Raw genomic sequence first — 27546 nt, forward strand, 5'->3', positions numbered from 1 at the left:
CCGGCAACCGCGCTCTCGCAGCAAGGTTCCGGAGGGCGGGGAAAACGCCGGGGCGGCGGGAGCCGGAAGAGCTGATCCGCCGACAGTGACCGCGGGCGGCGGGGACCAGGCCCGAGTAGTACCGCCCGTCCCGCGCGGCCACCTGGGCTCCGGCGCCCGTCCCTCGAGAGCGGGCATTTGGGCGGGAGGACTGTGCTCCGGCTCGCTCGCTGTCTGCGCCCATCGGAGGCAGGTGGCCGCACAAGACCTGGCCAAGGGACAAGCGGATCTGGAGGGAGTGGACAGAAACGTACCCCAGCCCCGGAGCTCCAGGTCAACAGACACACTAAGGTTGACGGTGGGTACCCCTAGGTTTACCTCCGAGAAAGTTAGAGCCCCCAGCGAGTACCTGACCTTCCCGCCCTAGTGTTCCCCATTGGCTTGGGCCACTCTGTCCAGGTACGCATTCGTAGGGCAAGCTTTCACTGACCACTTGTTACACGAGCTTCTGCTGCTGCGCCCACGACTTGTTCCCGTCCTTCCAGCAGGTCTTTACAAATATCATCTCAGGAAGGCCTTCCTTTCCAAATCTAGAACCGCGTATTTTTCCTCCACAGCACTTACCATTAGTATGCCGATCAATTTACAAATTAGGTTCGTCTTCCCCACTAAAAGTAAACCCTACCACAATGGGGATTTTTCTTTAATTTCTTTACCTAGTGGCTACAACTGGCAGCACACAGCAGTCACTCAAATATCTTTGAGATGCATAAATGGGAATAGTACTCATACAGATTCCAGTCATCTCAAACTAAATGAAGTGAAACGTAAAAGCCTGAGACAACGTTTCCACTGAAATGAGATCACGTCTCAAAATCCCTTTGACATTTTTATAAAATGGGACTTCCACAGTTCTGAAAACAAACGTGGAAGGAAAGGGCCACACCTGCGTTTGCATTTGAGAACCTACTTAGTAGTTTTCAGACCCTTGGATGCTTTCCATACTTCTTTAACCTATTTCCAAAATGAAGATTATAATAGCACCCAAGATAAGGGCTGTTTTGAGGAATAAATGAGACAGACTGCATACAGTGCTTAGCATAGTGCCAGGACATTCCACTATATTCAACAAACGGTAGTTTATTACTAGCAGACCCTTCATGTTAACAGTTTCTAAAAGCAGAGATCTAGTTTCTGATTCCACCAATCTTCATGTGAAGGCCTTGAACAAATCATTTAATCCCTACTAAACTTATTTCCACATCCATACACCACCAGCAGAGTTAAAATAACTTTTTTCCAAATGAAAAAAAAAATACTTCAGATGTTAACATTGAATCATCAAAAGAAACCACACAAGGAAAACTTAATATGGGGTTCCTACTCACTGTTCTCAAGTTTACAAAGTGACAGACATCTATATCTATAAGGTATGTAACTCAGAAAACACAGAGGACAGATCTCATTTCATACAGGATTAGGAAGTTGGCATTTAACAAATGTGAATTAATCATTGATATGAAACACAGAATACTGTTTTTAAAAAGAATTGTTTATTTACTGAACCTGGGGCAGATTAGATACACAACCAATTTTAAATGTACATCTTTTAATTTTGAAGTGTTTTCACACACACCAAAAAAAAAAAAAAAAAAAAAAATTGGCATTGCAACAGTTGTCTTAAGGTAAAATACAGTCACCTTAAACTGTTGCAAGTATTTTCACCCAAGGCTGAAAAATTGTTTATCCTGAACATGAAAACCTGTAACAAATTTAAATTAATTATATAAAACTCGTTACTTGTAGTTTTCCCCTTGCAAAGATCCAAAAAAAAGTACAAGTAACTAATATACATCAGTCACGACATAATGCTGGCTCACCCCCACACCACGACCAGATGTTCCTTTAATTTTAAACCCATCATCAGAGAGCAAGAAAAAGTCATTTCATTTTATACAAAACAAAATCCACATGTGCCAAAAAAGACCCAAGAAAAACAAAAACAAAACCCTAGTACTGACAGTGACGTTCAGTACCCTAATTAAACAGCGGCTAAAATGCCACTGATCAAAAATAAAGTAGTGGCTGTATATCATTGCAATGAAATCCAAGAGGCTTTATTTAACCCTTTGGCATCAGAAATCCAGATTTTTCCAATTATGTGAATGCATACTTCCTACATGCCAAGAGCAGAGAAAGTGGATGTGCCAGCGTAGAAAGAAAAGAGCTACCATTGGCTGCAACACCCAGAGAACTGGCTTTAGTAGAGACTTCTTAGGTTAGGCAGAAACCAAAAAATGGTTATTAGCTGCTTGTGTCATCAATTTAATTGGGGGTGATTGAGTCCTAAGGTTCAAAACACAAATTTAGGGGGGAAATGTGGTTGGGTTAAGTCTTATCTTTAAAGCCAAAACTAGACAAGTATATAAAAGTACCAACCTCGTAACACTCCAGTCAGAGCTCTGCCAGTAGGCTGGGAAGTAAATGCCAAGTAAATGCCATAAGGACTCAACAAAAAGAATCTTTAATGACTTGAACTGCAGGATAAGAGATCCAAAGAATGCAGTCATTTTAGTGCACTAAGTACTATCCATGAAGTACTTTTCTGAACCGTACTTTATCATGAAAACAAAAAGAAGATATATTCGGGACTATATGCTTGTATCTCATTTACAGTGTTGGAGTTCTGACAGACCTGTATAGTGGGGCAGAATTCAAATAAGAAATTATGCCAATCAAGTGTCAAATTTTCATTCTAACTTTCCTAAAAAGGTGCTTTCCCCCAGTATCTATTAATCACAAAGAAACATAAGCTGTGAATGTACAGTTCCAAAAATAAAAATGTAGAAACTAATGACATTATTATCACCAAGATGTTTGGTAAACAGTGAATTATGATTTTGAGATCAGGAAAAGGCTTTTTAAACAACCCTCCGGACTTCAAAAAATCTCTTCAGGTAGTAGATCTGTCCCAATGTCATGGCAACTAGAACAAGAGCTTCAAAGAAGGACCAAAGGACCACTCTGCTGTTTGTGTTGTCGTTGACTGTGAGGACAAACAAACAAACAAAATTTAACCAAAAAAAAAAAAAAAAGCATAGGCATCATAAATCATCCTAATCTTTAGGAAAGTAATATTTTGCACACCATTCATAGTACTCAATACTTTTGTCTTTTGTCCCCAAGCAACTCAACAAACTTAGAAACAGAAAATTTTAGACTTAAATGAGACATTAAAGACTCATGGGGTATGGTCAAGCCTGCTCTGCTTATATATGAGGAGCAGAGAGGAAAAGTGACTTGCCCAGCTGCCCAAGTGACTTTAACCTCTAGGGTTAAAACCCATTACAACCTTCTTTCTCCCTCACATCATAATATTCCTACACTATAATTTTTTGCTAAATCAGAAAATTGGCTTTTAAAAAATGGAGATTATTTCAAAATCATACAGCTACCTAAAAAGCACTACCTACCTGGTCAAAATGTGTCAATCTAAGTGCCTTTTACCTTAAACATTTATTCAACAAATATTGAGCACCTACTAGGTGTCTGGCAGCTGTTCTAGATGGAGGAGGTTCCTCAGTCTCAGGGACCAATCAATACTGGCAATCACTACCAAACTGGAACCAGTCTCATGATCTATCCCACTCTTAAGCTAACGATGTGATCCTTAAAGCAACAGCCATGACCACCCCTGTAATTTATTCTGCTCAATCTATGCCACATTCTTTCAACTTCTGATCAAATTCTACAGCCTTAACTTTTTAAAATTACTAGGTAGTTTATGATTTTTCTACATATGGCCAATATTAAAAACAGTTATACTTAGCAATATAGTAATGATATTAATCAGCAAAATAAATAAATAAGTCCCATATTTTAACTATATCTATAGCATTTGTAGAACATTAACGAGGTTATAATATCTACTGGATTAATAAGCACTCAGAAAGAAGTAAAAAGCAATTAACATGTTCCCAAAAAGATAACTTAGTTACTAGAAGGTGTGGCTTTTTTCCCCCAGAGTAAGAAGAAACGCACACCTGGGGGAGTGGTGCCCACCTCCTCCTCACCCCCGTAAGAGACATACACCCAAGAATATTATTAATTAGAGCCCTAAAAATCACCAAAGCTGAAATTTTTAATACTAATTCCAAAGCATCAAGGTTGCTTCTCCTGAAAACTTAGTAACCAATATCCAGCAAAACTGTGAAGAACTAGCATTTTAAGATTTGTGTCTGAAAGGGGAATGGCTGAGTAAACGCTTCAAAATATTTAAAAAATCATGTAAAAAGTATTTCTTTTTCCCTTCACTTTACCTAGAAAATGCGTATATAAGACCCTGTCCTCACACTATTCACACATTAGCCAGATCAAAAGTAACACAATATTATCACAACACTGTAGTAAAGGGGAAAAAATGTCTTATTATGTTCATCTCTAAGGAATAAGTGCTGTAGGAAGATGTACAAAAAAAACATTTTGGGAACTATTTGATTTGCAAAAATAAACGGAATGCCTAAAATTCTATTTGTGAAAGAAATACAGGAGTATCCTTGTTCAAATTAAGTGTGAGAAAGAGTAAGGCTGGATGGATGCCCCAAAGACGGGCAGACAGATCTTCCTCTGCTGTGGTCCCAAAAACCTCCTATAAATGTAAAGCCATCTGGTCTGAACCGGTTAAAATGTAAAACAATGAAAGCTCCTGGCTCTCAGACTCTGCTCAGTGCCCTTCTCATCTCCCTGGATGGCCCCCTTTGGAGAGCCCGGTAATCAACAAATGGGTCTCCACCCTGAGGAAGAGAAAGTGGTGATCCCAGAGGGTAAACAGATTACCAGTGGAGGTAAAGAGAAGGAATCATGGTAGAAGAGGCGGAGCACATATATACAAGCCGTGGTCCACCTCACTCCACCCCAAAAAGTGAGAACAGGGGCTCCCACTTCTCAATTCTGTTGTGTTTACTCATTACTCTCCCAGAGAAAGGCAAAGTGTGTGCTCTAGGTCCTGAAGGCTCATTCCATCCATGGCAAGAGATGTAAGAGGGTAGGGAGAACAGGAAGCACATCTGGAAGAGGTTCAGCCTGTGCCTATCTCTCTGGAGTCACTCTTCTACTCCCTACCCCAAACTCAGAACAGAGACTCCTGACTTAAACCACTTTGCATTCAAGACGAGCTTGTTCCCATGACATCTATCCCCAAGAACTATCTGGAGAATGAAAAACACTGAACCACAGCTATGGACTTGGGTCTAAAATGGTCTGTGTGTCATAATGATACCTCTTAATTTTACATGCAAAAGCGTAATACTTAAGGCTACATCATGGGCTAAACAGGCTTTTGCAACCTAACATGGGATTCCCATGTTAGGGAATCAATGTTTCCACAAATACATTCCCTGTTCCCAGTTTACAGATTCAGGAACCCAAGCCGAGCTTCACCTGGTAACTGCCTATATTAACGAGCCTAAACCTTCCATTTGAGGGGAAAAAAGCTAAATCTTAACATATAATATTAATACATTGGCACAGAAATGTCAAGTATGTTATTAAATTTTTAATAACATTTTTCCTTAACATTTTTCCTGCTTTGGGAAAACTATTAGTTTATTCCTTAGTGGACCACTGTTTTAAAAAACTCTTAAAAGCTCATGCTTAATCTTAACAGCATTTTTCAGTTTAGAATGAATGTTTCAATAATAAACTAGTCTAGTACAAAGCTCTATAAACACATACTTAAAAAATGTCTTTGCATAAGTGCTTTTGTAAGTCAATACTTTAGTATGATAATGTTGTAAAATACCCAAATGAGGAAAATACAAGGAAGCTGTAGGGTAATACACCTTTAGGATTTCACGGCCACCAGACCACTGGTGCAAAATTATAGCACGAACTTACTCGCTCTGTGTATTCTCTCCCGAACTTCCATGTACTCCTGTTCGTGCTTTACAGCTGTCATCGCCACTGCTAGCTCATTAATCATTTCTTCTAGCTTGTTCTGGTGAGCTACAGAAAAATGTAAAAACAGATTAGCACATATTTGGCAATCTCCTTTTGAAAAATACTCATAAAGCAATATTCCTCAAAATATTCCTCAGAGAAGACATATAAAAGGAGATTTTAAGAAATGGCTCGGACATCATATGGGACTACTGATGACAATTTAATTCTCAAAGCATTTTTTTTAAACGTCCATTCCCAGAACAGAAAGGTCATTCAGGGTGGGACACATACTATATAGTGTTTACTAACTCAAGGAAAATAACTAACCCTAAGAAATTTCCTCTAAGGAACTGACTGCTAACTGGAGAAGAAGAAAAAAAAAGGGGGGGGGGGAGAGGAAACACAATATATAAAACAAAATTCCTAACAACAATCCTATAACAATATTTAAATGAAAATCAAAACTTACACTTTAGAATCATTTAACTCCTAATGTTAATTTAAGAGCGACATCAAAACAGACTTTTTAATCTCAATGAAGCTGAGCAGAGAAAAACCCAAAACATTCTTTAAAAAATCCACACCAAAACTCAAACATTCTTCTATTGAAACCAAAGCAGTAATTTCACTACAGTGGGGAACGGCAGGCATCATAAGTGAAAAGACAAGCTCTCCGTTGCACAAGATTTGAAATCAGATATTCTAAATTTTAGCCAAGAACGAATACAAGGTGAACTAACAGTTCTGAAGAGGAAGCATATGCTTCTAGACAGTGCTATGTTATGACAATGAACATAGTTAGGAAAAGAGTACCAGAAGGAAAGCTTCCCATTAGAGGGCCCCCTACCCATGTTAATGTGGAATCTCAAACCATCCCTCACTAGCTTCATTTGGGAAGCCCGAAGCACAGCGTGAAACCTTAGGAGTGAACTTTCTCAGGAATGCCATTGTTGACATTTTGGAACGCATATTCTTCATTGTGAGGGGCCACTCAGTACATTTTAGGATCTTCCATCCAGCCATGAGAATCTAAAATGTCTCCAGATAGGGACATCTGGATGGATCAGTGAGTAGAGCATGTGATTCAAGATCTCAGGGTCTGAGTTCAAACACCACAATGGGTATGGAGCCTACTTTAAAAAAGTCTCCAGGTATTATCAGATGTCCTCCTCGGGGGCAAACACTGTCCTCACCTGAGGATCACTGCTTCAGAGTAAGGTTTGATTTCACAGCTTCCATTCACTGACATTAGCAAACAAGAATCTTAAATACTACAGGATTATTTAAGAATAGTTCAACAGTCACGTTCATCAGCCAACATTTCTAACTATTTAGAAAGGACTAATTTCCAGAAAATGAATAAACACAAACTCCTTCAAAACCCCAAATTCTCTTTGAATTAGCCAAATCCTACGCTGTAAATGGCCCTGAAAAGCAAGTACAGGAATTACTAAGTACCAAGATTCTCTAAATTCTACAGATTTCAAAACCTAACAAATATTTATGATGTAATACTCTACTAACTGCTTAATATTTAGGACAAATATTACCATGTTAGTACTAGGAAACGTGATGAACTGCTGGTTTCCACAAATCATACACTGATGTACACACACTGTGCGCCACTTCCTCAATCACAAATGTGCTGGTACTTGGTAAGTAATGTATCCAGGAGGCTCAATTCAAGTTTAATGCTAGTCCGTGGAGAAATAAAAATTAATCGAACTACAACATATGGATGAAAGAGCTTCTGTCACGGTATCTAGATACAGCTGCTAGAACTGCATTTCACATCCAATCAAGTTTCAAGTTACGAAATTTCAATGATAAAAACAAGCCAGCAAAATACCTCCTACAAAGTGAACAGCACCATTTGCCATTAGCTATGTTCAAGTAGGACTTTTACTCCTCCAGTTACAATTCAATCTTTCCAACCCTCAGCATTCATTTAAAAGAAACAAAGTATGATGCTACTACTAAGATGTCAATCACTGTATTTCCAGAGCCATTAATAAATTAATTTTTTTAAAGATTTGTTTATTCATGAGAGGCACAGAGAGAGAGGCAGAGACACAACCAGAGGAAGAATTAGGCTTCCTGCAGGGAGCCTGATGACTCCCTGGAGCCTGGGACTCCAGGATCATGCCCTGAGCCGAAGGCAGACACTCAACAACTGAGCCACACAGGCATCCCTCCAGTTCCATTAGTTTAAAGTGACCTAACCGGGCAGCCATGGTGACCCAGCAGTTTAGCGCCACCTTAGGCCCAGGGTGTGATCCTGAAGACCTAGGATTGAGTCCTACATCGGGCTCCCTGCATGGAGCCTGCTTCTCTCTCTCCCTGTGTCTCTGCCCCCACCCTCCACCCCCCGCCTCTGTCATGATTAAATAAAATCTAAAAAATAATAATAATAAAATAAAATAAAGTGACCTAACCTATGCCTCCCGTCAACCAAATAAAAACCACAAAACACAATCACTCTAAAACTCTAATTAGTTGTAGGGGTCTTTTTTAATTAAAAGAAAAAACACTCATGCTAACAAACTGAGGTTAGAAAGAAAGCAGAAATTAGCAGCAAACAAAATTATGCAAGACAAGATGCTGTCAAGAAGCCATCCATCCACCTACCATCCCAGGTATCTCCACCACCTAAAGAAAAGTGTAAGATATAAACACACACAAAAATAAAAGAACAAAGTTTAACCAAACTAGTCATGTATAAAAGAGCAAATGATGATGAATATAACCAGGATTAGCAAATCAACATAATAACCTAAAACACACATAACCTACAAAAGCAGAGTGACTACGAAAAGTTGTCAGAAGAGGCAATTGTAAAGAACTAAAACATAATCTTCCAGAAACTTATTTTTGTTAATTAAGGGTCCCAGAGAAATAAAAAATTTGTATCACAAAAGTTTTTGGTTTTAAAGACAGTGAATGAACCTAGAGTAAGAAATCCAAATAAACACTCCATTCAGATGAATAACAATGTACACAATATTAATTCTTAAAATGTAACAAAATCTTCTGAATGTTCATCTCACCTTCTGTTTCCATGTCTTGTCCTTTGGGGGCCTCCCCAATATCAATGGTGAACATCACTATCTTTGGAGTCATGGTAGACATCCTGTTGCTAAAACAAAATTTATATGTTCCATCCATGTGAGCAGCAAATGTGTATTTTCCACTGGACTCTCGGTCTCCTTTATAAATTCCTTTATTATCAGGCCCTGTAATCTGGAGGCAGGAAAGAAATGCACATCACAAAAGATTTAAAATCATACTTTTCCTAAGTGCTACTAGCAGTAGGATATTCACTAAGAAAATGTAATTTTCACTTAGTGACAGTAACCTCTTTGGGCTGCAGTTCTCTCACTTGTGAAACAAGACTGGACTAGATATCCTCGCTAAAACATCTTTCAATTCTGACATGTTTTATTTGTCCAACGTAAATACTGAACCGCTAGAAACAGAAATAGTACCTTACACATGGTCTCCAACTGACTTTCTATCACCAACACACACAAACTTAAATATTAATATCAAAATATGAAAAAATATCTTAAAAACTAAGAAATTTGAGCAAGCTACACTTTCAGGTTTTCCTAATTGATTGCTGCAAACCAGTGAAAGAATCTACTTTATCTGAGATGCCAGTAGACTTGACAAAAAAAGGCTAGCCTGAAAACCAACAGACCTGTGTTCTCATCCATGGGCTAACAATCAGCTATTAGGCCTTGGTCAACTTAGTTCCTCTTAGAAAGCCTGTCAAACCTGCAAAACTTGGGAGACTGAAATAGTTCATCTCTAAAGCCTTAACTAATTTTACCAGTCATTCCTTCCATTATCCCCTTATCTTTGGACTCACTTGTACTGTATAATTTGTGCCCAACTCTGTTATACTGTATAATTTGTGCCAACAGCAGTTCACTGTCCAACGATCATGTTAAAAGTGAATTAAAGTATTAGTTACATTTGGTTTCCTAAAAAAAAATAAAAAATAAAAGCGAATCATTCTCTTAATTTAAAATAAAACTAGAGGAGCAAATTTAGGGACTGTGGGTTCCTGAAATAATTTGTCTTCTCCACAAATCCACCTGCAGTCATTACCCCTAAATCGAATGGCCCGACTCCACCTTCCCCCTCGTCAGAGATGGCTCACGGAGCTATCTAGAGGTTCGCACAAAAATAGGTTAAACGCTCAGGCTCTTTCTATGAAAACATTTTAAAAAACACAACGCAAATATCCGCCCAGCCTTCTTCGGTAGCTTTCGTTTTACTTTTTCCCTGAAGTTTCCACGTCATGCCCCAACATTAATCTGAAACAACACGGAGTGCAGCTGAAGACGCAACGGGGACCTGCCCTCGGCTAACCTCAGCATCTAAGTGCCCTGTGGGCCCGGAGCTGACACGCGGCGCCTGGCCGACAAAGCTCGGCGACGGCTTCCACGGGGTGCCCGCGGTTCAAGCCGAGAACCCAAGCGACTAAGCAACGGCGCCGCACCGGAGGGGATCCGGGGCACGGAAGCCGGGCGGCCGCGGGAGAAAAAGCCCGTCAGGGGGTCGCCCGGGCGGGGGCCAGGCGGCGGCCTGGGCCCCTCCCGGCACTCGGACAGCGGCCTCCACGGCCCGCGCCCCGGCAGGCCCCGCGGGGACCCAGCACCGCCAACCCCCGACCGGCCCTGCGAGCACGCCTCAGGCCGGGGCAGCGTGCCCGCACCTCCACGTCGATGTCCAGGAAGCCGCCCTCGGCCACCTCGAAGATGAGGCCCATCTTAGTGCCCGAGGTGACCCGCTCGAAAAAGCACTCCTCGGCATGCGCGTCGATGCTGACGAAGTAGCCGGAGGCCGTGGCCAGAAGAGCGGCCAGGAGCACCAGCAGCTCGGCGAGCGTCACCATGGTGGGGCAGGGGCCGAAGCCAGGACCGGGAACGCGGCCTCCAGAGCCGCCGCCGCCTGCCGCCGCCGCCACCGCTGCCTCCTCAGCCGCCGCCGCCTCAGCTCCGCCCCTTCCGGCTGCGCCACCCGAGGGGGCTGATGCGGGCGCCGGGGATTGGCGGGCGCCGGCAGCTGCCACGTAACGGACGCACGGCGGCCGCCGAGGGACATGGCGGCTCCGCCCAACCGGAGCCCGACGGTGGCTCCGAAGGACCAAACATCGTTGCTCCCACCTCTCTCCTCTTTCCCGCGCAACGTAACATTTCACGTGGACGGTACTAAAAAGCGACAGTGTCTGGAAGCCTCCTCCCCGTAGTGCATCTCCCTAAGATTGTCCAAAGACATGGCGAAAGATCTGGACGCAGCAATAGGAGTGAGAAGTAGAAGGGGAGAGGTGCCTGGGTGGCTCAGCCAGTTAGGTGGGACTCTTGATTTGGCCTCAGGTGGGGACCGCAGGATGCTGAGATCCGGTCTGTGGGGCTCCACGCACAGTCTCAGCCTCTGCCCTACCCCCCTCCTGTTCTCTCTCTCTCAAATAAATGAATAAGTCTTTAAAAAGAAAAAGAAGAAGTAGGGGCATCTTGGTGGCTCCGTGGTTGAGCGTCTGCCTTCCGCCCAGGTCGTGACCCCGGGGTCCCGGGATCGAGTCCCACATTGGGCTCCACGCAGGAAGCCTGCTTCTCCCTCCGCCTGTGTCTCTGCCTCTCTCTGTGTGTCTCTCATGAATAAACAAATATTTTTTTTAAAAAATCTGAAGTAAAAGGAGACAGGGCTCACGCCAAGAGCTTTGAGATTTTCTGTTGGCCTCCACCTGTCACCAGGAACTCCCTAACCAGCATCAAACAGGCCTCCAGTTACCCAGTTTTCCATCGGTTTGATCCAGTTGAGATGCCTGTTAACCTTCCAGATCATTACCATCTAGCTGTTTTGTTGATTTGTGTTTTTTTAAGATGTTATTTTTTTAGGTAAACTCTACACCTGACGTGAAGCTGGGATTCATAACCCTGAGATCAAGAGTTGGGTGCTCCATGGACTGAGCCAGCCAGGAGCCCCTCAATCTAGTTTAAAAAACACACCTACCAGCTTGCTGACACATCCATCCCACTACGCATTTAAGGAGCTGAATCAGAGGAGTCTGTGAATCAGAGAAGCCTCCTGTCCCTTCTGGGAAAAACCTCCCCACCAATCTGCACGCCAGCTCCTTCCACCCTAACCCCAGAACCCCTGACCATGAGTTCTAATGGGAAAAGAAAATGCCTTCAGAGCATGAACCCGACTTCTCCATTCTCTGGCCATGGGATGAATTGCCTGCCTGCCATCCAGTACTGGTTACCTGGCTAAGGTATTGAGCAGGAAAGCACTCATCACTTGGGAAACACCCTCATCCCACAGAAACCTATGGGGAAGGTTGGAGGTGGGTGTAGACCAGGAAGGGGCACAAGGGAACCTCCTGGGATATTGGAAAAGTTTTATATCTTCACCTAGTGCTTACTTATTATTTTTTTAAATCAAGAAGAATATATACATAAGACTAAGGAAACTAATTTTGCTGTATTTATATTAATACTTCCAACTACAAAAATATTTTTTTACCTTGTTCAAATCCTCCAAAGCTAGAATTCTCTCAGTTCCCCTAAAGTGCTGCTGCCACATCAGGCCCACTTACCTCCTGCCTCCAGCTAGGACGATTTTTTGCACTTTGTTTCCAGACATGCTTCTACTCAGACCTCAAAACTCAACTCAAATGTCACCTCTTTTCTTCTCTAGAACGTCCCTAAATATACCTCTGCCAAACACTATCTCCCCATCCTCTGTGCTTTCCAGGCAGATTTGTGCAACAGTTACAGTTATTTACCAGTCTGCAACACTCGTGAGCCACCAGCCTTGACATATATATGTCATTCTCTTGGAGCCCACCACAGGGCCACAAAAGACCTCATTCATCACATATTAGTTGAGCTCATTGTCCTGGCCTGGGGATGAGGAGACCTGAGTGGTTACTCGGGCTTTACACATAGCTGTGTGTCCTTAATTATGTTCCATCAACTTGGAGCTTCAGTCTCCTCACCTGTAAAGAGGGGGTGACACCTCATGCCTTGCTTGTTACCATGAGGATGAAATGACACCATGTCTGTGAAGGTGCTGTGCAAATGTGAAAGATTATTTCCTTTTTTCTTCTTCTTTTTTTCTTTTTTAAATTTTGTTTTGGTGTTTTGTTTTGTTTTGTTCTCTGAGGAATTATTTCTTGAAAGACCTACAGGCAATAGGGGGCAGTCTTGGCCCAAAATCCAGTTTCCCGCTTCAGGTGTCAAGAAACCGGTGCTGCTACAACGATGGAAGCCTCCTTGCTATGACAGTGTGTTACTGAACTCAATTGTTCCAGTAATAGTCCCCTGATTCTCCATTCTCCAGACTTTGGCAAAGGCCCTGCTTCTCCTGACAGGTCAGTTCTGTAGTGTTATTCTAAGATCCATGAGCCTGTTTCTCCAGCCTCACTAACCTACTCTATGCTTCCATTTCCCTGTGTTAAATTTCTTTCTGATTATAATACCTACAATAGCTTCCTATAAACTGAATTAATCTGATGGAAACAGCCTTTTTGACTTCCCAAGCCACTGAACCTCATAGAAAAGTGCAAAGAGCAATTCTGTTTTTAACCAAAAATCAAATGTTAACTTCCATTTTCATATTGATTAAGTATTCTTTTTTTTTTTAATTTTATTTATTTATGATAGTCACACACAGAGAGAGAGAGAGAGGCAGAGACACAGGCAGAGGGAGAAGCAGGCTCCATGCACCGGGAGCCTGACGTGGGATTCGATCCCGGGTCTCCAGGATCGCGCCCTGGGCCAAAGGCAGGCACCAAACCGCTGCACCACCCAGGGATCCCTTGATTAAGTATTCTAAATCCATGTATCAGGGACTTAAAATGTGAACATTTATCATCTTGGTGAACCATAATGAATTGTAGATTGTGGGTATTTTTTTTTAATTGTGGGTATTTTATTATATAAATCAGGGGACCCAAATTCAAATGCCTTTAGAGAGGATCCCTGGGTGGCTCAGCAGTTTAGCGCCTGCCATCGGCCCAGGGCGTGATCCTGGAGTCCGGGGATCAAGTCCCACATCAGGCTCCCTGCATGGAGCCTGCTTCTCCCTCTGCCCGTGTCTCTGTCTCTCTCTCTCTTTCTCTCTCTCTCTCTGTGTCTCTCATGAATAAATAAATAAAATCTTTTTAAAAATAACTTTAGGGATCAGGCAGTTTTATGTGAATGAGAGATGGCATCAGCTGGAGGAAATAGGGAGTGGGAAGGACTGTGGCAAATTGGAGCATAGATACGTATCTAGATAGAGTTAACTCCAATGTTTGAAAACACAGTGGTGGCCAAACAAAAAAATGCATCCAGAAGTCATCTGGAATTTTTTTTCTATTATAAAAGTAATTAACGGGATCCCTGGGTGGCTCAGCGGTTGAGCATCTGCCTTTGGCTCAGGGCATGATTCCGGAGTCCCGGGATCAGGTTCCATATCAGGCTCTCTGCATGGAGCCTGCTTCTCCTTTCTCTTCCTATGCCTCTGCCTCTCTGTGTGTGTCTCTCATGAATAAATAAATAAAACCTTTTTTAAAAAGTAATTAACTATGCTATCTAAAAATTGGAAAAGAGACTAAAGTAACTCTAATCACAGGACGTTAAAATAATTATTGTCAAATGCTTGGCATAGTTCATTTTTCATCCAGGTTTTTCTTTATAGCACCAGTCCCATAAATGACTCATCAAGCATCTTTCAACATTATTTCAATATCTGAAGACAGGCTCTCTAGACTTTCCAGGTCACCCAAAGTAAATGTACACTTTCCTCAGCACAGACTGGCATATGCTTATGTGCCATGCTGTCCTTGAATACATTCAACACAGCAAGATGGCACATAGTGGGTACTTAATAATTGTAGGATGATGAATGAATCTCTCCACTGGGGTCTAGCCCAGAACCTACCAGGTGGTTACTGGTAGTCAGTGAGATGTAATTAAAAAAACAAAATCAGGTCTTTCCTTCCCTCTTTCCTCCCTCCCTCCCTTCCTCCCTCCCTTCCTTCTTTCCTTCTTTCCAGATTTACTGATATTTAATTCACATACCATGAAACCACCCTTTCCCCCAGAACAGTTCTTAGTTACTCCTCTCACGAAAAATCTGCACAATCACCACAGATAGTCACTGCAGTCTTTACTCCTCCTGCTGTCCGATCTCCAGCTCACTGCCAGCACCAACACTGGCTTTTGCAGTCCCCTTAACTCTCTTTCTGTTCTCATGTTCCTTTCACTGTTTTCTTGTGGTCTTTTTCTCCTCATACAGACCATGTCTTACAAGTCTATGTTGGGGTCCATTTTTCTTTGCATAATCCAAGCAGTCATAAATCATGCCAAAGCCAGTTGTCTTGCCACTGATAAGAGAGAAGCAGAAAAATGTTCACCTTCAGCCCAGAAGGCTGACCTGTAAGCCTGCATGGTTTCGATAAGGATCAAATAAGTACTGGTTTCTACATTCTTACAGGGTCTCATGATTGCCTGGACCTCTTAGGGACAGTTCATATCAAACTGAATGATAAGCACCAGAGAACTCTTGCAAAAGTAGTTTTTTAGTAGAAATTCAAAGAAGACATCTATGACCTAATCCTCTCCACATCTTCCCACCCCATGCACTAAGCATATAACCACCAGCTCCAAACAGCAAAAGGGCAGCTTTTTCTGTCCCCAGGTCCCGTCATCCTGATGCTTAAATAAAGTTACTAAACTGCACCATAAAACGTCTCAAGAATTCTTTCTTGACCACCTCTCTCGATCCAGCAACACCACCACCAAAATTGGTTCTGAATCCAAATACGAAGATGACATCCATATGGTCTTATACATTTTGGCTAGTTTTCGCCAGAATTTCTGTCTTAGGTACTGTTGTCTTTCCAGGGTGAAGAACACCAATGACCACTTATTTCCGCTGAAGTAATAGGTTGGTCATGATTCTTGGTCTGGGTAGTTACTGTGACATTCATGATGGAGGCCAAGCTACATGCAGCCAGGGAGGAAAAGAGCAAAATCACCCTTTTCAAATGTACTGCTCAGTGATTGTTAGCATTATTCACAGAGTTGTTCAACCATTACCTCTATCTAATCCCAAAACATTTCAACATCTCTGAAAGAAACCTTGTATCCTTTAGCAGTCACTCTTCATCCCCCATAGTCCCCAGCCCCTAGCCACCACTAATCTACTTTCTGTCTCTATGGATTTGGAATGAAATCATACAATATGTGGCCTTTTGTGTCCAGCTTCTTTCACTTAGCATCATATTCTCAAGTTTCTTCCATGTGGAACTTCATTCCTTTTTATGGCTGACTCATATTGCTTTGTGTGGATTGGCCACATTTTGTTTGTCATTTGATGGACATTTGAGTTGTTTCCACTTTCTGGCTACAGGGAACAATGCTGCTATGACTGTTCACTCACGTTTGTGTGGGGACACATGTTTTCAATTCTCTGGGGTATATACCTAGAGCAGACAAAATAAATTCTTTCTGCTTGGAATCAGAAGCTTGTTGGGGCAGGGACTCTGAAATCAGATTAGAAATCAAAAAGGGGTGTGCTTTGGTTACATCTGTCAAAGGCTGGCAAGTTTTAAACAATAACAAAGAGCTGTTTCCACAGAAAGGCTAGATCAGCTTTCTGCTGGTCTGGGCATGAATACACCCTTTCCCTTCTAGTGCCACAGAAATCTGTTTTAAAATTAGGGAAGAGTAAAGGAAACAAAGGGATTTTCTTTCTTTTTTCACTTTCAGTTTTAAAATGTCACTTTATTTAGAATAATTTTAATATATTAAAACAATCAAGGGTGCCTAGGTGGCTCAATCAGTTAAGCATGCAACTCTTGATCTTGATCTTGGCTGAGATCCTGATCTCAGGGTTGTGAGTTGGAGCCCTGACTTATTATTGCCCAGCACGGCATATACATTTTATATATGCATATATATATATGCTAAAATAATCAGAAATGAAGACAAATTTTACTATAATACCACCTAATCAGATCAGCCATCTGGGGACTTGGTGTTAGGCCTCTGTCCATTTGATCTCAGACCCTGGCAGCCCTCTCTGCTCGCCCTCGAATCACAAGGAACTACATCTCCCAGGCTCCCTTGCACTCCGCTTCCTGATATGTTGGGCCAGCTACAGAAGCTGACAGAAGGGCAGAGGAAGGAGGAAGCCAGTACATCTCTCTGCTTTGGGAAGCAACTCCACTGGTGACTACATCTTCAAGGCTCCAGCTCCTCTGAAGTTCCAGTTTCACTGGGTAGTCTTAGCTCCTGGACTCTGGTAACTCCACGCTTGCTTTCATCCCTTCCAGTCCTAACTGGAACAGTCTCTTTCTGCTACTGCTAATCAGTGGGTTGTCTCACCATCTCTTGCCTGGCTCCTCATTTCTATCATCATCTGTTGTGATGTGTTCAAAATATATCTACCAACTCAGGGCGCCTGGGTGGTTCAGTCAGCTAAGTGTCAGGCTCTTGGTTTCCGCTGAGGTCATGATCTTGGGGTCATGGAATCGAGTCCCATATTGGGCTCAGTCCTCAGTGCAGAGTCTGCTTGAGGTTCTCTCTCACCCCTTCCCTCTCTGTCTCTCCCTCTGCTCATGCTCACTCTCTTTCTGTCTATCTCAAATAAATAAATAAAATATTTTAAAATAAAATCTCAGGGATGCCTGGGTGGCTCAGTGGTTGAGCATCTGTCTTTGGCTCAGGGAGTGATCCCAGGATCTGGGATTGAGTCCCACATTGGGATCCCTGCATGGAGCCTGCTTCTCCCTCTGCCTATGTCTCTGCCTCTCTATATATACCTCTCATGAATAAATAAATAAATAAATCTTTTTAAAAATTTAAGATAAAAAATAAAATAATATCAAATTTAATACATTGTATATATACAATTTATTATTTATAAGTTAATAATTGTATACACACACACACACACACACACAATTTTTGACCTGTTCCCTTCAAAAGGTGGAGCCTAATTCCCCTCTCCTGGTTTGGGAGGGAGAACTGACTTAATGACTCACTTCTGTCTAAGATAATGTGGCAGATGTGACAGATGTGTGGCTTCTGAAGCTAGGTCATGAAAGGTATTGTAGCTTCTACCTTGTCTTGACTCACTTCCTCTGGGGAAGACAGCTATCGTGTCATAAGGACACTCTAGCTGCTCTGGGAGAGATCTACATGGAGGAAAACTAGTGCCTCCCACCAACAGCTATCAAGTGCGCCATCTTGGAAGTGACTTCTCCAGCCCCAGTTAAGCCTTCAGATGACAGCAGCCCTTGCCAATATCTTGACTACAACTTTACAACAGATCCTGTATCAGAACTGGTTGGCCGGGATCCCTGGGTGGCGCAGCGGTTTGGCGCCTGCCTTTGGCCCGGGGCACGATCCTGGAGACCCAGGATCGAATCCCACGTCGGGCTCCCGGTGCATGGAGCCTGCTTCTCCCTCTGCCTGTGTCTCTGCCTCTCTCTCTCTCTCTGACTATCATAAATAAATAAAAAATTGAAAAAAAAAAAAAAAAGAACTGGTTGGCCAAGTTGCTCCCAAATTCCAGATCTACAGAAACTATGAAAGATAATGATGACTATTGTTTTAAGCCACTAAGTTTTGGGGTAACTTATTACACAGCAATAGATAACTAATGCATGTGTTTAACCAATTTCCAACATTAAAACCTTTTTGTTGGAGGAGCACCTGGATGGCTTAATAGGTAGAGCATGCAACTCTTGACCTTGGGGTTGTAAGTTCAAGCCCTACAATGGATATAGAGATTACTTAAAGATAAAATCTTTTTTTTTAAGATTCTTTTTATTTATTCAAGAGAGACACACAGAGAGAAGGCAGAGACATGAGCAGAGAGAGAACCAGGCTCTCTGCAAGGAGCCTGATGCAGGACTTGATCCCAGGACCCTGGGATCATGACCTGAGCCAAAGGCGAACACTCAACCATTGAGCCACCCAGGTGCCTCCAATCAACAATTTTCATGTCCATAAATACAGTGATTAGTTTAGGGGTAGGTATGTGTCCCAAGCTGAGCCAGTGATATGCAATGAAAATTAATTGAATTGGGATGCCTGAGTGGCTCAGCAGTTGGGCATCTGCCTTTGGCTCATGTCGTGATCTCGGGATCCCAGATCAAGTCCCACATCAGGCTCCTGCAGGGAGCCTGTTTCTCCCTCTGCCTGTGTCTCTGCCTCTCTCTCTCTCTGTGTGTGTGTGTGTGTGTCTCATGAATAATTAAATAAATAAATAAACCTTTTTTTTTTTAACCTTTTTTTTTTTAAAGAAAATTCAGGGATCCCTGGGTGGCGCAGTGGTTTAGCGCCTGCCTTTGGCCCAGGGTGCAATCCTGGAGACCTGGGATCGAATCCCACTTTGGGCTCCCGGTGCATGGAGCCTGCTTCTCCCTCTGCCTATGTCTCTGCCTCTCTCTCTCTCTGTGTGTGACTATCATAAGTAAATAAAAATTAAAAAAAAAAAAAGAAAATTCATTGAATTATCTATTATTATTGGCAGATGTAACCCTACATGTCCTGGAGACCACCTTTGACACCATGTGTGGATAGCCTGCATGAAAGTGATGTCAACATTATGCAAACCCAAAGCTGAGGGGCAGAGAACAAAAGAAGTCAGATGACATGGCTATCACTAAGGCCCTGTATCCAGCTGTGCCTGATCCACATTCTGGATTTCTCGTTTGTATAACTTTTTGTGTAAGCCAGTTTGAGTTGTGAAAGACTTTGACAAACTCCAGAAATCCTAAACAAGAGGCATTACAACTACAGACTTCCTCATGTCTGTTTCGAGATGCTCATGGTAGGCAGGCTCAATGCTACAAATGCTTTAAAATAATTTAAGTCAATTAATTGGCAGCATGATTTAGACATTTTGAACAGTACCTAAGGAAATATTGTGTTTTCAAAAACTAGATTATGGTCTAGAAATATAATTTTTTTCTCTCTCTCTCTCTTTTTTAAGATTTTAAAGTAATCTCTATACCCAACATGAGGTTTGAACTTACAACCTTGAGATCAAGAGTCACATGGCCTATGGACTGAGCTAGCCAGGTCTCCAGAAATAGAATTCTTATCCCTGTCACTCATTAAGAGGCTCATACTCAATTCCTTTTCCAGGAGTGTCTTTGATTCCTCACCCGTAAAATGGAGTACTTACTGTCTCCTCAGGATGGCTGCTTACTGTCTGCTTCACAGACTGAGTGAGTTGCTCTTATTCTGGGTTTCAATAAAATTCTTGTGTAGTTCTATCATGGTCCTTAATTGTGTTATTTGTTACTATTTGGATATAATTTATTTGCCATACAATTTACCCTTTTGAACTATACAATTCAATGGTTTTTGTTATATTCACAGAGTTGTGCAACCATCACCACAATTGATTTTTTTTTTCATTCTTAAAGATTAATAGTCTATGCAGCTGAAAAGTAGCAAAAAATCAGGCACAGATTGACAGTTGCTCAATTTCCATCACGGGGATGCAGTTTGCTCTCCCATGTCTAAGCCCTGCTTTCCTTCTGTTGCCTTCTTACTCAGGCTGGCTCTCCCCAGACAACCTCAGTATGGCCCAGGGTTCCTGGGGAGAAGGGCAGGAGTGGTCCCCCTGAAGAAGACCAGAAAAATGGGATGGATTCTGGAGGGAGAACCCACACTCTAGTCACTGGACTGTGAGCTCCCTGAGGGCAGGGACTTCTGCCCGAATTTCTCTTTGCATTCCCAGAGTGCCTCCTGGCCCAGCAAGTTCTTAATGTCGGTGAGCCTCCTGCCTGGAGAAAGCTCTTTTCCACCCCTCCCTCTTCTGGGGCCTGGTTCATCTCTCAGAAACAAGGAGTTCTGTGAAGAGACATAGGTTCCTACAAAGTGATCCTAGCTTTCAGAGGGAGGTACTGTATTTACAGGAGACAACAAGAAGGTGGAAACTACTCAAAAATCCCTGGATTGGGACACCTGGGTGTCTGTGGTTGAGTGCCTGCCTTCAGCTCAAGTTGTGATCCTGGGGTCCTAGGATCGAGTCCCACATTGGGCTCCCTGCAGGGAGTCTGCATCTCCCTCTGCCTGTGTCTCTCATGAATAAATAAGTAAAATCTTTAAAACAACAACAAAAAAAGTCCCTGGATTGATGAAGTGATATACAACAAGTGGTCCATCCATACAGTGGACTATGATTCAGCCACAAAAATGGAAAGAAGCCCTGACCCATGCTACAACGGACCTTGGAGACATGAGGCTCAGTGAAAGAAGCTGGTCATAAAAGACCAGATATTACATGATTCCGTTTACGTGATATATCCAGAATACTTAAGTCCATGGAGACCAAGAGCAGATTAATTATTACTTCGGGCCATGTGTCAGAGTAGGGAGGAAATGGGGAGTCATAGCTAATGGGGTTTCTGTTTGGAGCAATGAAAATGTTCCAGAACTAGACAGTAGTGATGGTTGTATGTATCTGTGAATATACCAAAAATCTTTGAATTGTATCCTTTAAATGTGCGGATTTTCATGACATGTGAACTGTCTCAATCAAGCTGTTTGAAACAAACACACACATGGAGAAGTTTTCATCCTCCAAGGTACAGTCCAGAAGCAGCCCGGCCAGCAGGGTAAGATGGCAGAGCAAGATGGCAGAAAGGACAGCCAGAAGCCATGAATTCCAGATAGGATCATGCTCCAAAGCTAGTTTTTCCCTGGACCATATTTCTGCCAGGAGTATCAAATCGCTTTCATGACTTCGAGAGAGAGGAGACATCCAGGAGCTGGCCTGGCCCTGACTGCTGGCCTCTGTGTTCTTGTGTTGAAATAACAGTTTCACAGAACACCAACATCAGACAAGGCCACCTTGTGACATGATGAAATGAGACAAAATATGAGCATGGTACAGGCCATGAAATACCCAACATCTCCCTCTCTTGGCTAATATCAGTAACAGCCAATTTACGAAATACAGTCTCAGCCTGGCTCTAGTCTGTCCTCCATCTAGATGAGATTTCAGAGCTCCAGTCCTAGAATGATCCCTGCTTCCTGACAGCACACACTCTAGAGCAAAATTCCTAGGTCCTTAAATTCTCCCCAGAATCAGCCAACCAAAGTCCAAATCCTACAAACCATTCTTTCTAACACCCCGACATTCTCTTACTGCGATGCCCCACGATTCCCCATGGTATGCATTCTCCCACACTTCAATGAGTATTAAATCCAACTGGCTTAGCTACTAGTGTGTTCCTTGTGGTCTTTGGCTGGAAGACACTGACAGCTTGTAAATATCTGCTTTTTATGGTTTGTTTTTTGTTTTTTACAGCAAAGATAGCTCAAAGAGAACACAGAGGTCAATCACATGCTCTATGGCTATAGACAGACCTGGCCTGAATCTCAGCTCAGCCACTTAACCGTGTGACCTGTGGCAAGTTAATTCATCTCTCTGGGCCTCAGTTTCGTCTCCTACATGCTTCTTTATGTCATGCTTCTGCTCAAAAACCCTACAGTGGCTCCCAGAATCATTCAGAATCAAGACCATAGAAACTATCTTTCTCTGGGGGTCCCTACCCTCCACTCTGTCTATTGTGGCCCCTGCCCTTGCAGAGCCAATCAAGCCCATAGACCCCCTGCTGGTCCTCCACCTCACCAGGCACGCTCCTGATTCAGAGGCTCTGCACTTCCTGTTCCCCCTGCCTAGAACCACCTCCCTCAAGTTTTATTTTCCTTTTTTTTTTTTTTAAGATGTTATGTATTTATTTGACAGAGAGAGGGCATGAGGGCAAGCAGGGGGAAGTGGCAGGTGGGGGAGGAGAAGCAGACTCCCCACTGAGCAGGGAGCCTGATCTGGGACTCAATCCCAGGACCCTGGGATCATGATCTGAGCTAAAGGCAGATGGTTCACCGACTGAGCCATCCAGGGCCCTCCCCAAGTTTTCTCTTGGCTTCCTCCCTCACTCTAGCCAGGTCTCTGCTCCAATGTCACCTCCTGAAGAAAAAGCCCCCAAATTCCATCACCCTCTAAGCCAGTGGTTCTTTTGTGTGTGTGTATTTTTTTTAAATTTAGGTTTGATTTCCCAGCATATAGTATAACACCCAGTGCTCATCCTGCCAAGTGCCCCCCTCAGTGTCCATCACCCAGTCACCCCATCCCCCCACCCACCTCCCGTTCCACTATCCCCTGTTCGTTTCCCAGAGTTAGGAGTCTCTCATGTCCTGTCATCCTCTCTGATATTTCTCACGCATTTTCTCTCCTTTCCCCTTTAATCCCTTTCACTATTTCTTATATTCTCCAAATGAATGAGACCATATAATGATTGTCCTTCTCCAACTGACTTACTTCACTCAGCATAATACCCTCCAGTTCCATCCACATCGAAGCAAATGGTGGGTATTCATCCTTTCTGATGGCTGAGTAATATTCCATGTGTATATAGACCACATCCTCTTCATCCAGTCATCTGTCAAAGGACACCGAGGCTTCTTCCACAGTTTGGCTATTGTGGACATTGCTGCTATAAACATTGGGGTGCAGGTGTCCCAACATTTCACTGCATCTGTATCTTTGGGGTAAATCGCCAGCAGTGCAATTACTGGGTCATAGGGTAGGTCTATTTTTAACTCTTTGAGGAACCTCCACACAGTTTTCCAGAGTGGCTGTACCAGTTCACATTCCTACCAACAGTGCAGAGGGTTCCCCTTTCTCCACATCCTCTCCAACATTTGTTGTTTCCTGTCTTCTTAATGTTCACCATTCTCACTGGTGTGAGGTGGTATCTCATTGTGGTTTTGATTTGCATTTCCCTGATGGCCAGTGATGCAGAGCATTCTCTCATGTTTAAGCCAACTGTTCTTAACTGGGGTGAGCAGCAGAATCACCCAGGGACATTGGTAAGAGTACAAAGTCCCAGCCTGTTCTACTTCATCCCTGCTGGTAGGAATGTAAAATAGCACAACGATCTGGGAGAATAGTTAAGCGTTTCTTGAAAAGTTAAACATACATTTAACATGTAACCCAGACATTATTTCACTTCTATTGCACTATTGCACCAAAGAAAGGAACGCATGTGTCCAGAAAGACTTCCATGTGAAGATTCATAATATTTGAATGAAGCAAAAACTGGAGATGACCCAAATGTCCAACAGTAGGTAAATAGACCAACAAATGTAGTATGACTGTAGAGTGGAATATTAGCAATAAAAAGAATGAGCTAGTTTTATTTTTGTTTTAAAGATTTTATTTTTTTATTCATGAGAGACACACACAGAAAGAGAGAGAGAGAGGCAGAGGCACAGGCAGAGGGAGAAGCAGGCTCCCTGCAGGGAGCCTGACGTGGGACTCGATTCCAGGTCTCCGGGATCATGTCCTGGGCCGAAGGCAGGCGCTCAACCACTGAGCCACCCAACTGTCCCAAGAATGAGCTAGTTATACACACCACCGTTTGAATGAATCTTAAAACTCTTATGCTGAGGAAAGAAGCTGGACCCAAAAAAAGGTGCATTCAGCTTACCTCCTGTAATGTATGATTTTGAGTAAAGAATGTGGACATTTCTGTTGAGTATAAACCTAGAAGTGGAACTGCTAGGTCACAGAGTAGGCATATGTTCAGGTTTAGTAGAGTCTGCCTCTTTTCCAGCATCATTTCCACAAATACTACTAACAGCATTGTCTGAGGGGTTGACCTTGGCAAATCTGAAAACTGGAACAGGTCTAGTGTCCTTGAAATGTGGAGGATAAAGGGGCTCCTGGGAAGTTCAGTCAGTGAAGCATCTGACTTCAGCTCAGGTCATGATCTCAGGGTCCTAGGGTGGAGCCCCATGTTGGGATCCCTACTCAGAGTCTCTTTGCCCCATTGCCCCTGCCCTCCCCCTTCCCCCTACCCTCTCTTTGCCCTCCCCCTCACCCTGCTCATGCTCTCTCTCTCTCTCTCAAATGAATAAATAGAATCTTTTTTTTAAAATGTGGAGAATAAAGAAGGGCTAGACAACCCCTGCCCCAGCCCCCCAAGAACAATGGAAATCATGCAAAAAATTTAAGTAAGAAAATGGCATGGGCAAAATTGCATTTTAGAAAGATTCATGACTGCAGGGTGGAACTGCAGGCATACACCACCAGCCCTGGGGTTTTGCTGTCTGCATGGTAGTTGTGGCCTCCAGCCTTCCTCCTCATGCCTGACTTAAGAGGCAAGAATGGGGGCACCCCCAGTGGCGCAGCGGTTTAGCGCCGCCTGGATCAAGTCCCACGTCAGGCTCCCTGCATGGAACCTGCTTCTCCCTCTGCCTGTGCCTCTGCCCTCTCTCTCTCTGTGTCTCTATGAATAAATAAATAAAATCTTAAAAAAAAAGAAAAAGAGGCAACAATGGACAGTGCTGAGCAGATCAGGATGTAACATGTTTTGGCCACTCACTTCTTGTAAAGTTGAAAAAAAAAATTGTGTCCATTTGCACAGCAACATTGTTTAAAAGAAACCAGAAAATCCTGCCAACGTCTATCAAAGGAGATATGACCAGGTTAAGTTATAGTACATCCATAAACCAAAAAATGATACAATCATTTTTTAAATGAAGCAAATATCTACAAAAAAGACTGAAGAATGGCTAAAACCAAAGAAATAGCTGTTGGTGAGAATATGGAGAAAAAGGAACCCTCATGCACTGTTGGTGGGAATGCAAACTGGTGCAGCCACTGTGGAAGACAGTATGGAATGTCCTCAAAAAATTAAAAATACCACTGCCCTATGATCTAGTAATCAATTGCACTACTGGGTATTTATCCAAAGAATACAAGAACACGAATTCAAAAAGATATGTGCACCCCTATATTTATTGCAGCATTATTTACAATAGCCAAGATACAGAAGCAACCCAAGTGTCCATCAATTGATGAATGAATCAAGAAGATGTAGTATACATGTGCAACAGAATATTGTCAGTCATAAAGAAGAATGAAATCTTACCATTTGCAACAATATGGATAGATCTACAGGGTGTAACGCAAAGTGAAATAAGTCGGAGAAAGACAAATACCATATGATTTCATTAATATGTGGAATTTAAGTAACAAAACAAGTGAACAAAGGGGAAAAAAGACAAACCAAAAACCAGACTCAACTATGGAGACCAAACTAATGATTCCAGGGTGGGGAGGAGGATAGGTGATGGGGATTAAGAATGCATTTATCATGATGAGCACTGAGTAATGTATAAAAGTGTTGAATCACTCTATTGTACACCTGAAACTAACATATGTTAACTATGCTGCAATTAAAATTAAAACAAAACAAAAACGAGAACTTATGCTACTAAAATGTGTATGTCAGGAGTTAAAGCCTATTAGGATTCAGATTTATTTGTTAAGAAGAAGAAAAGAAGAAGAAGAAGAAGAAGAAGAAGAAGAAGAAGAAGAAGAAGAAGGAGGAGGAGGAGGAGGAGGAGGAGGAGGAGGAGAAGAAGAAAAAGGAGAAGAAAGGGCACCTGGGTGGTTCAATCGGTAGAGTGTCCAACTCTTGATCTCAGGGTTGTGAGTTCAAGCCCTGTGTTGGGTGTGGAGTCTACTTAAAAAGAAAAGATTAAAGTTGGTCTATATATGCTGAGCTGGAAAAATGATTATAGGGTATTATCAAACAAATTGCATCCTAATGTGTATGTCATGCTTCCATTTAAAAAGTAAATGCATGTTTAGAAAAATATAATGTGCAAATTCTCAGGGGGAAAAAGTCAAGAAGAGCATGGAGCAAAGTATCAACAGTAGTTACTTAGGAGTAGAAATGGAATGGAGGGAGTTCCACTAAATACATAATTTTGTCACTGGTGGAATCATGGGTATGACAGACCCAGATCTGTTATACTTGCCTTGCTTTCCAGCATGAACAGCATCAGCCACTTGTCACACTGTTCCTGTGGCTTCAAAGCTGTGCACAGTGCCATAATCCCCTTAGCTCCTAACATTTCTGATGGCCTCAGATGCCCACAAGGGCAAAGGTTGTCATTGCCTCAGCATCCAGGGCCCACCTAACCAGAGGGGGTCCACCTGCAAATGGGAGGAGGTTAATGCCCCATGGGGAGGAGTCAGGAGAGATACACAGAAGTAGGAAGATAAATTGCTCAGTGACCCACACGTAATCTTTCCCCATGCACCCAGTACTACACTCCGTGTGATGGACAGTCTGGGAGCCAGTGGTTTCACACAGCCTCCCCAGGGACACCTCAGAAGACTAAGCAACCAGCTGAGTGTTCTTGCAAAGTCTGGCCAACCTTGGTAATAATCTACCTTGAATCTGCTCTCCCTCTTTATCTGCCTTACTTCTCTTCCCTCAACACTTGCTTCCCAAAAAAAAAAAAAAAAAAGAAACACTTGCTTCCCTGGTACCATCCCCTCCAATAAAGCATTAGCTCATAAACTTTACCTCAAGCTCTGTTTCTAAGGAGCCCAATCAAAGGCAATAGGTGGTTTTCTACTTTGTTAATATTTCTTCTTTAAATATTTTCTTTAATTAAGAGCCCAAAAATTTAAGTGGATGAGACCCTTAAAGCAGAGAAGCACTTACCAGGTCAATTCAACATAATGGAAAATCTACACAGACTAGCATTTCCAGGTTTCTACCCTTTAGGTAGAAAT

At 42.7% G+C, this 27546-nt stretch overlaps 1 protein-coding gene and 1 long non-coding RNA gene across 9 annotated transcripts in view; one reads left to right on the forward strand and one right to left on the reverse strand.

Moving 5' to 3' along the window:
• Window positions 1-6: 6 nt before the first annotated feature.
• Window positions 7-26221, forward strand: LOC112676462 (uncharacterized). 4 transcript variants are annotated; one of them, XR_007406086.1, is made up of 4 exons: window positions 7-337; window positions 13166-13303; window positions 19462-20161; window positions 22255-26221. It is a non-coding gene; the product is annotated as an uncharacterized LOC112676462 (long non-coding RNA). The 4 variants fall into 4 exon arrangements; XR_007406087.1 differs by lacking the exons at window positions 7-337; window positions 13166-13303 and adding an exon at window positions 16791-17223 and having other exon boundaries at window positions 19462-19761; window positions 19924-20161; XR_007406085.1 differs by lacking the exons at window positions 7-337; window positions 13166-13303 and adding an exon at window positions 16792-17223.
• TMED2 (transmembrane p24 trafficking protein 2) overlaps window positions 1514-27546 on the reverse strand; it is a 168451-nt gene continuing 142418 nt past the window's right edge. For 2 of the 5 annotated variants that reach the window (XM_049101544.1, XM_049101542.1), the window contains exons 2-6: window positions 10643-10878; window positions 8967-9159; window positions 8548-8568; window positions 5875-5982; window positions 1514-3025 (exon numbers count right to left, since the gene is read on the reverse strand). In XM_049101544.1, the coding sequence (XP_048957501.1) occupies window positions 2901-3025; window positions 5875-5982; window positions 8548-8568; window positions 8967-9159; window positions 10643-10822 (627 nt within the window). In that variant the 5' untranslated portion in view covers window positions 10823-10878 and the 3' untranslated portion in view covers window positions 1514-2900. Of the gene's footprint in view, window positions 3026-5874; window positions 5983-8547; window positions 8569-8966; window positions 9160-10642; window positions 10948-27546 lie in introns of those variants that run through there. The other 3 variants (XM_025473674.3, XM_049101543.1, XM_025473675.3) reach the window with 3 other exon arrangements.

Source organism: Canis lupus, chromosome 26, assembly GCF_003254725.2.
Source record: "Canis lupus dingo isolate Sandy chromosome 26, ASM325472v2, whole genome shotgun sequence".
In the NCBI taxonomy this organism is placed as follows: Eukaryota; Metazoa; Chordata; class Mammalia; order Carnivora; family Canidae; genus Canis; species Canis lupus.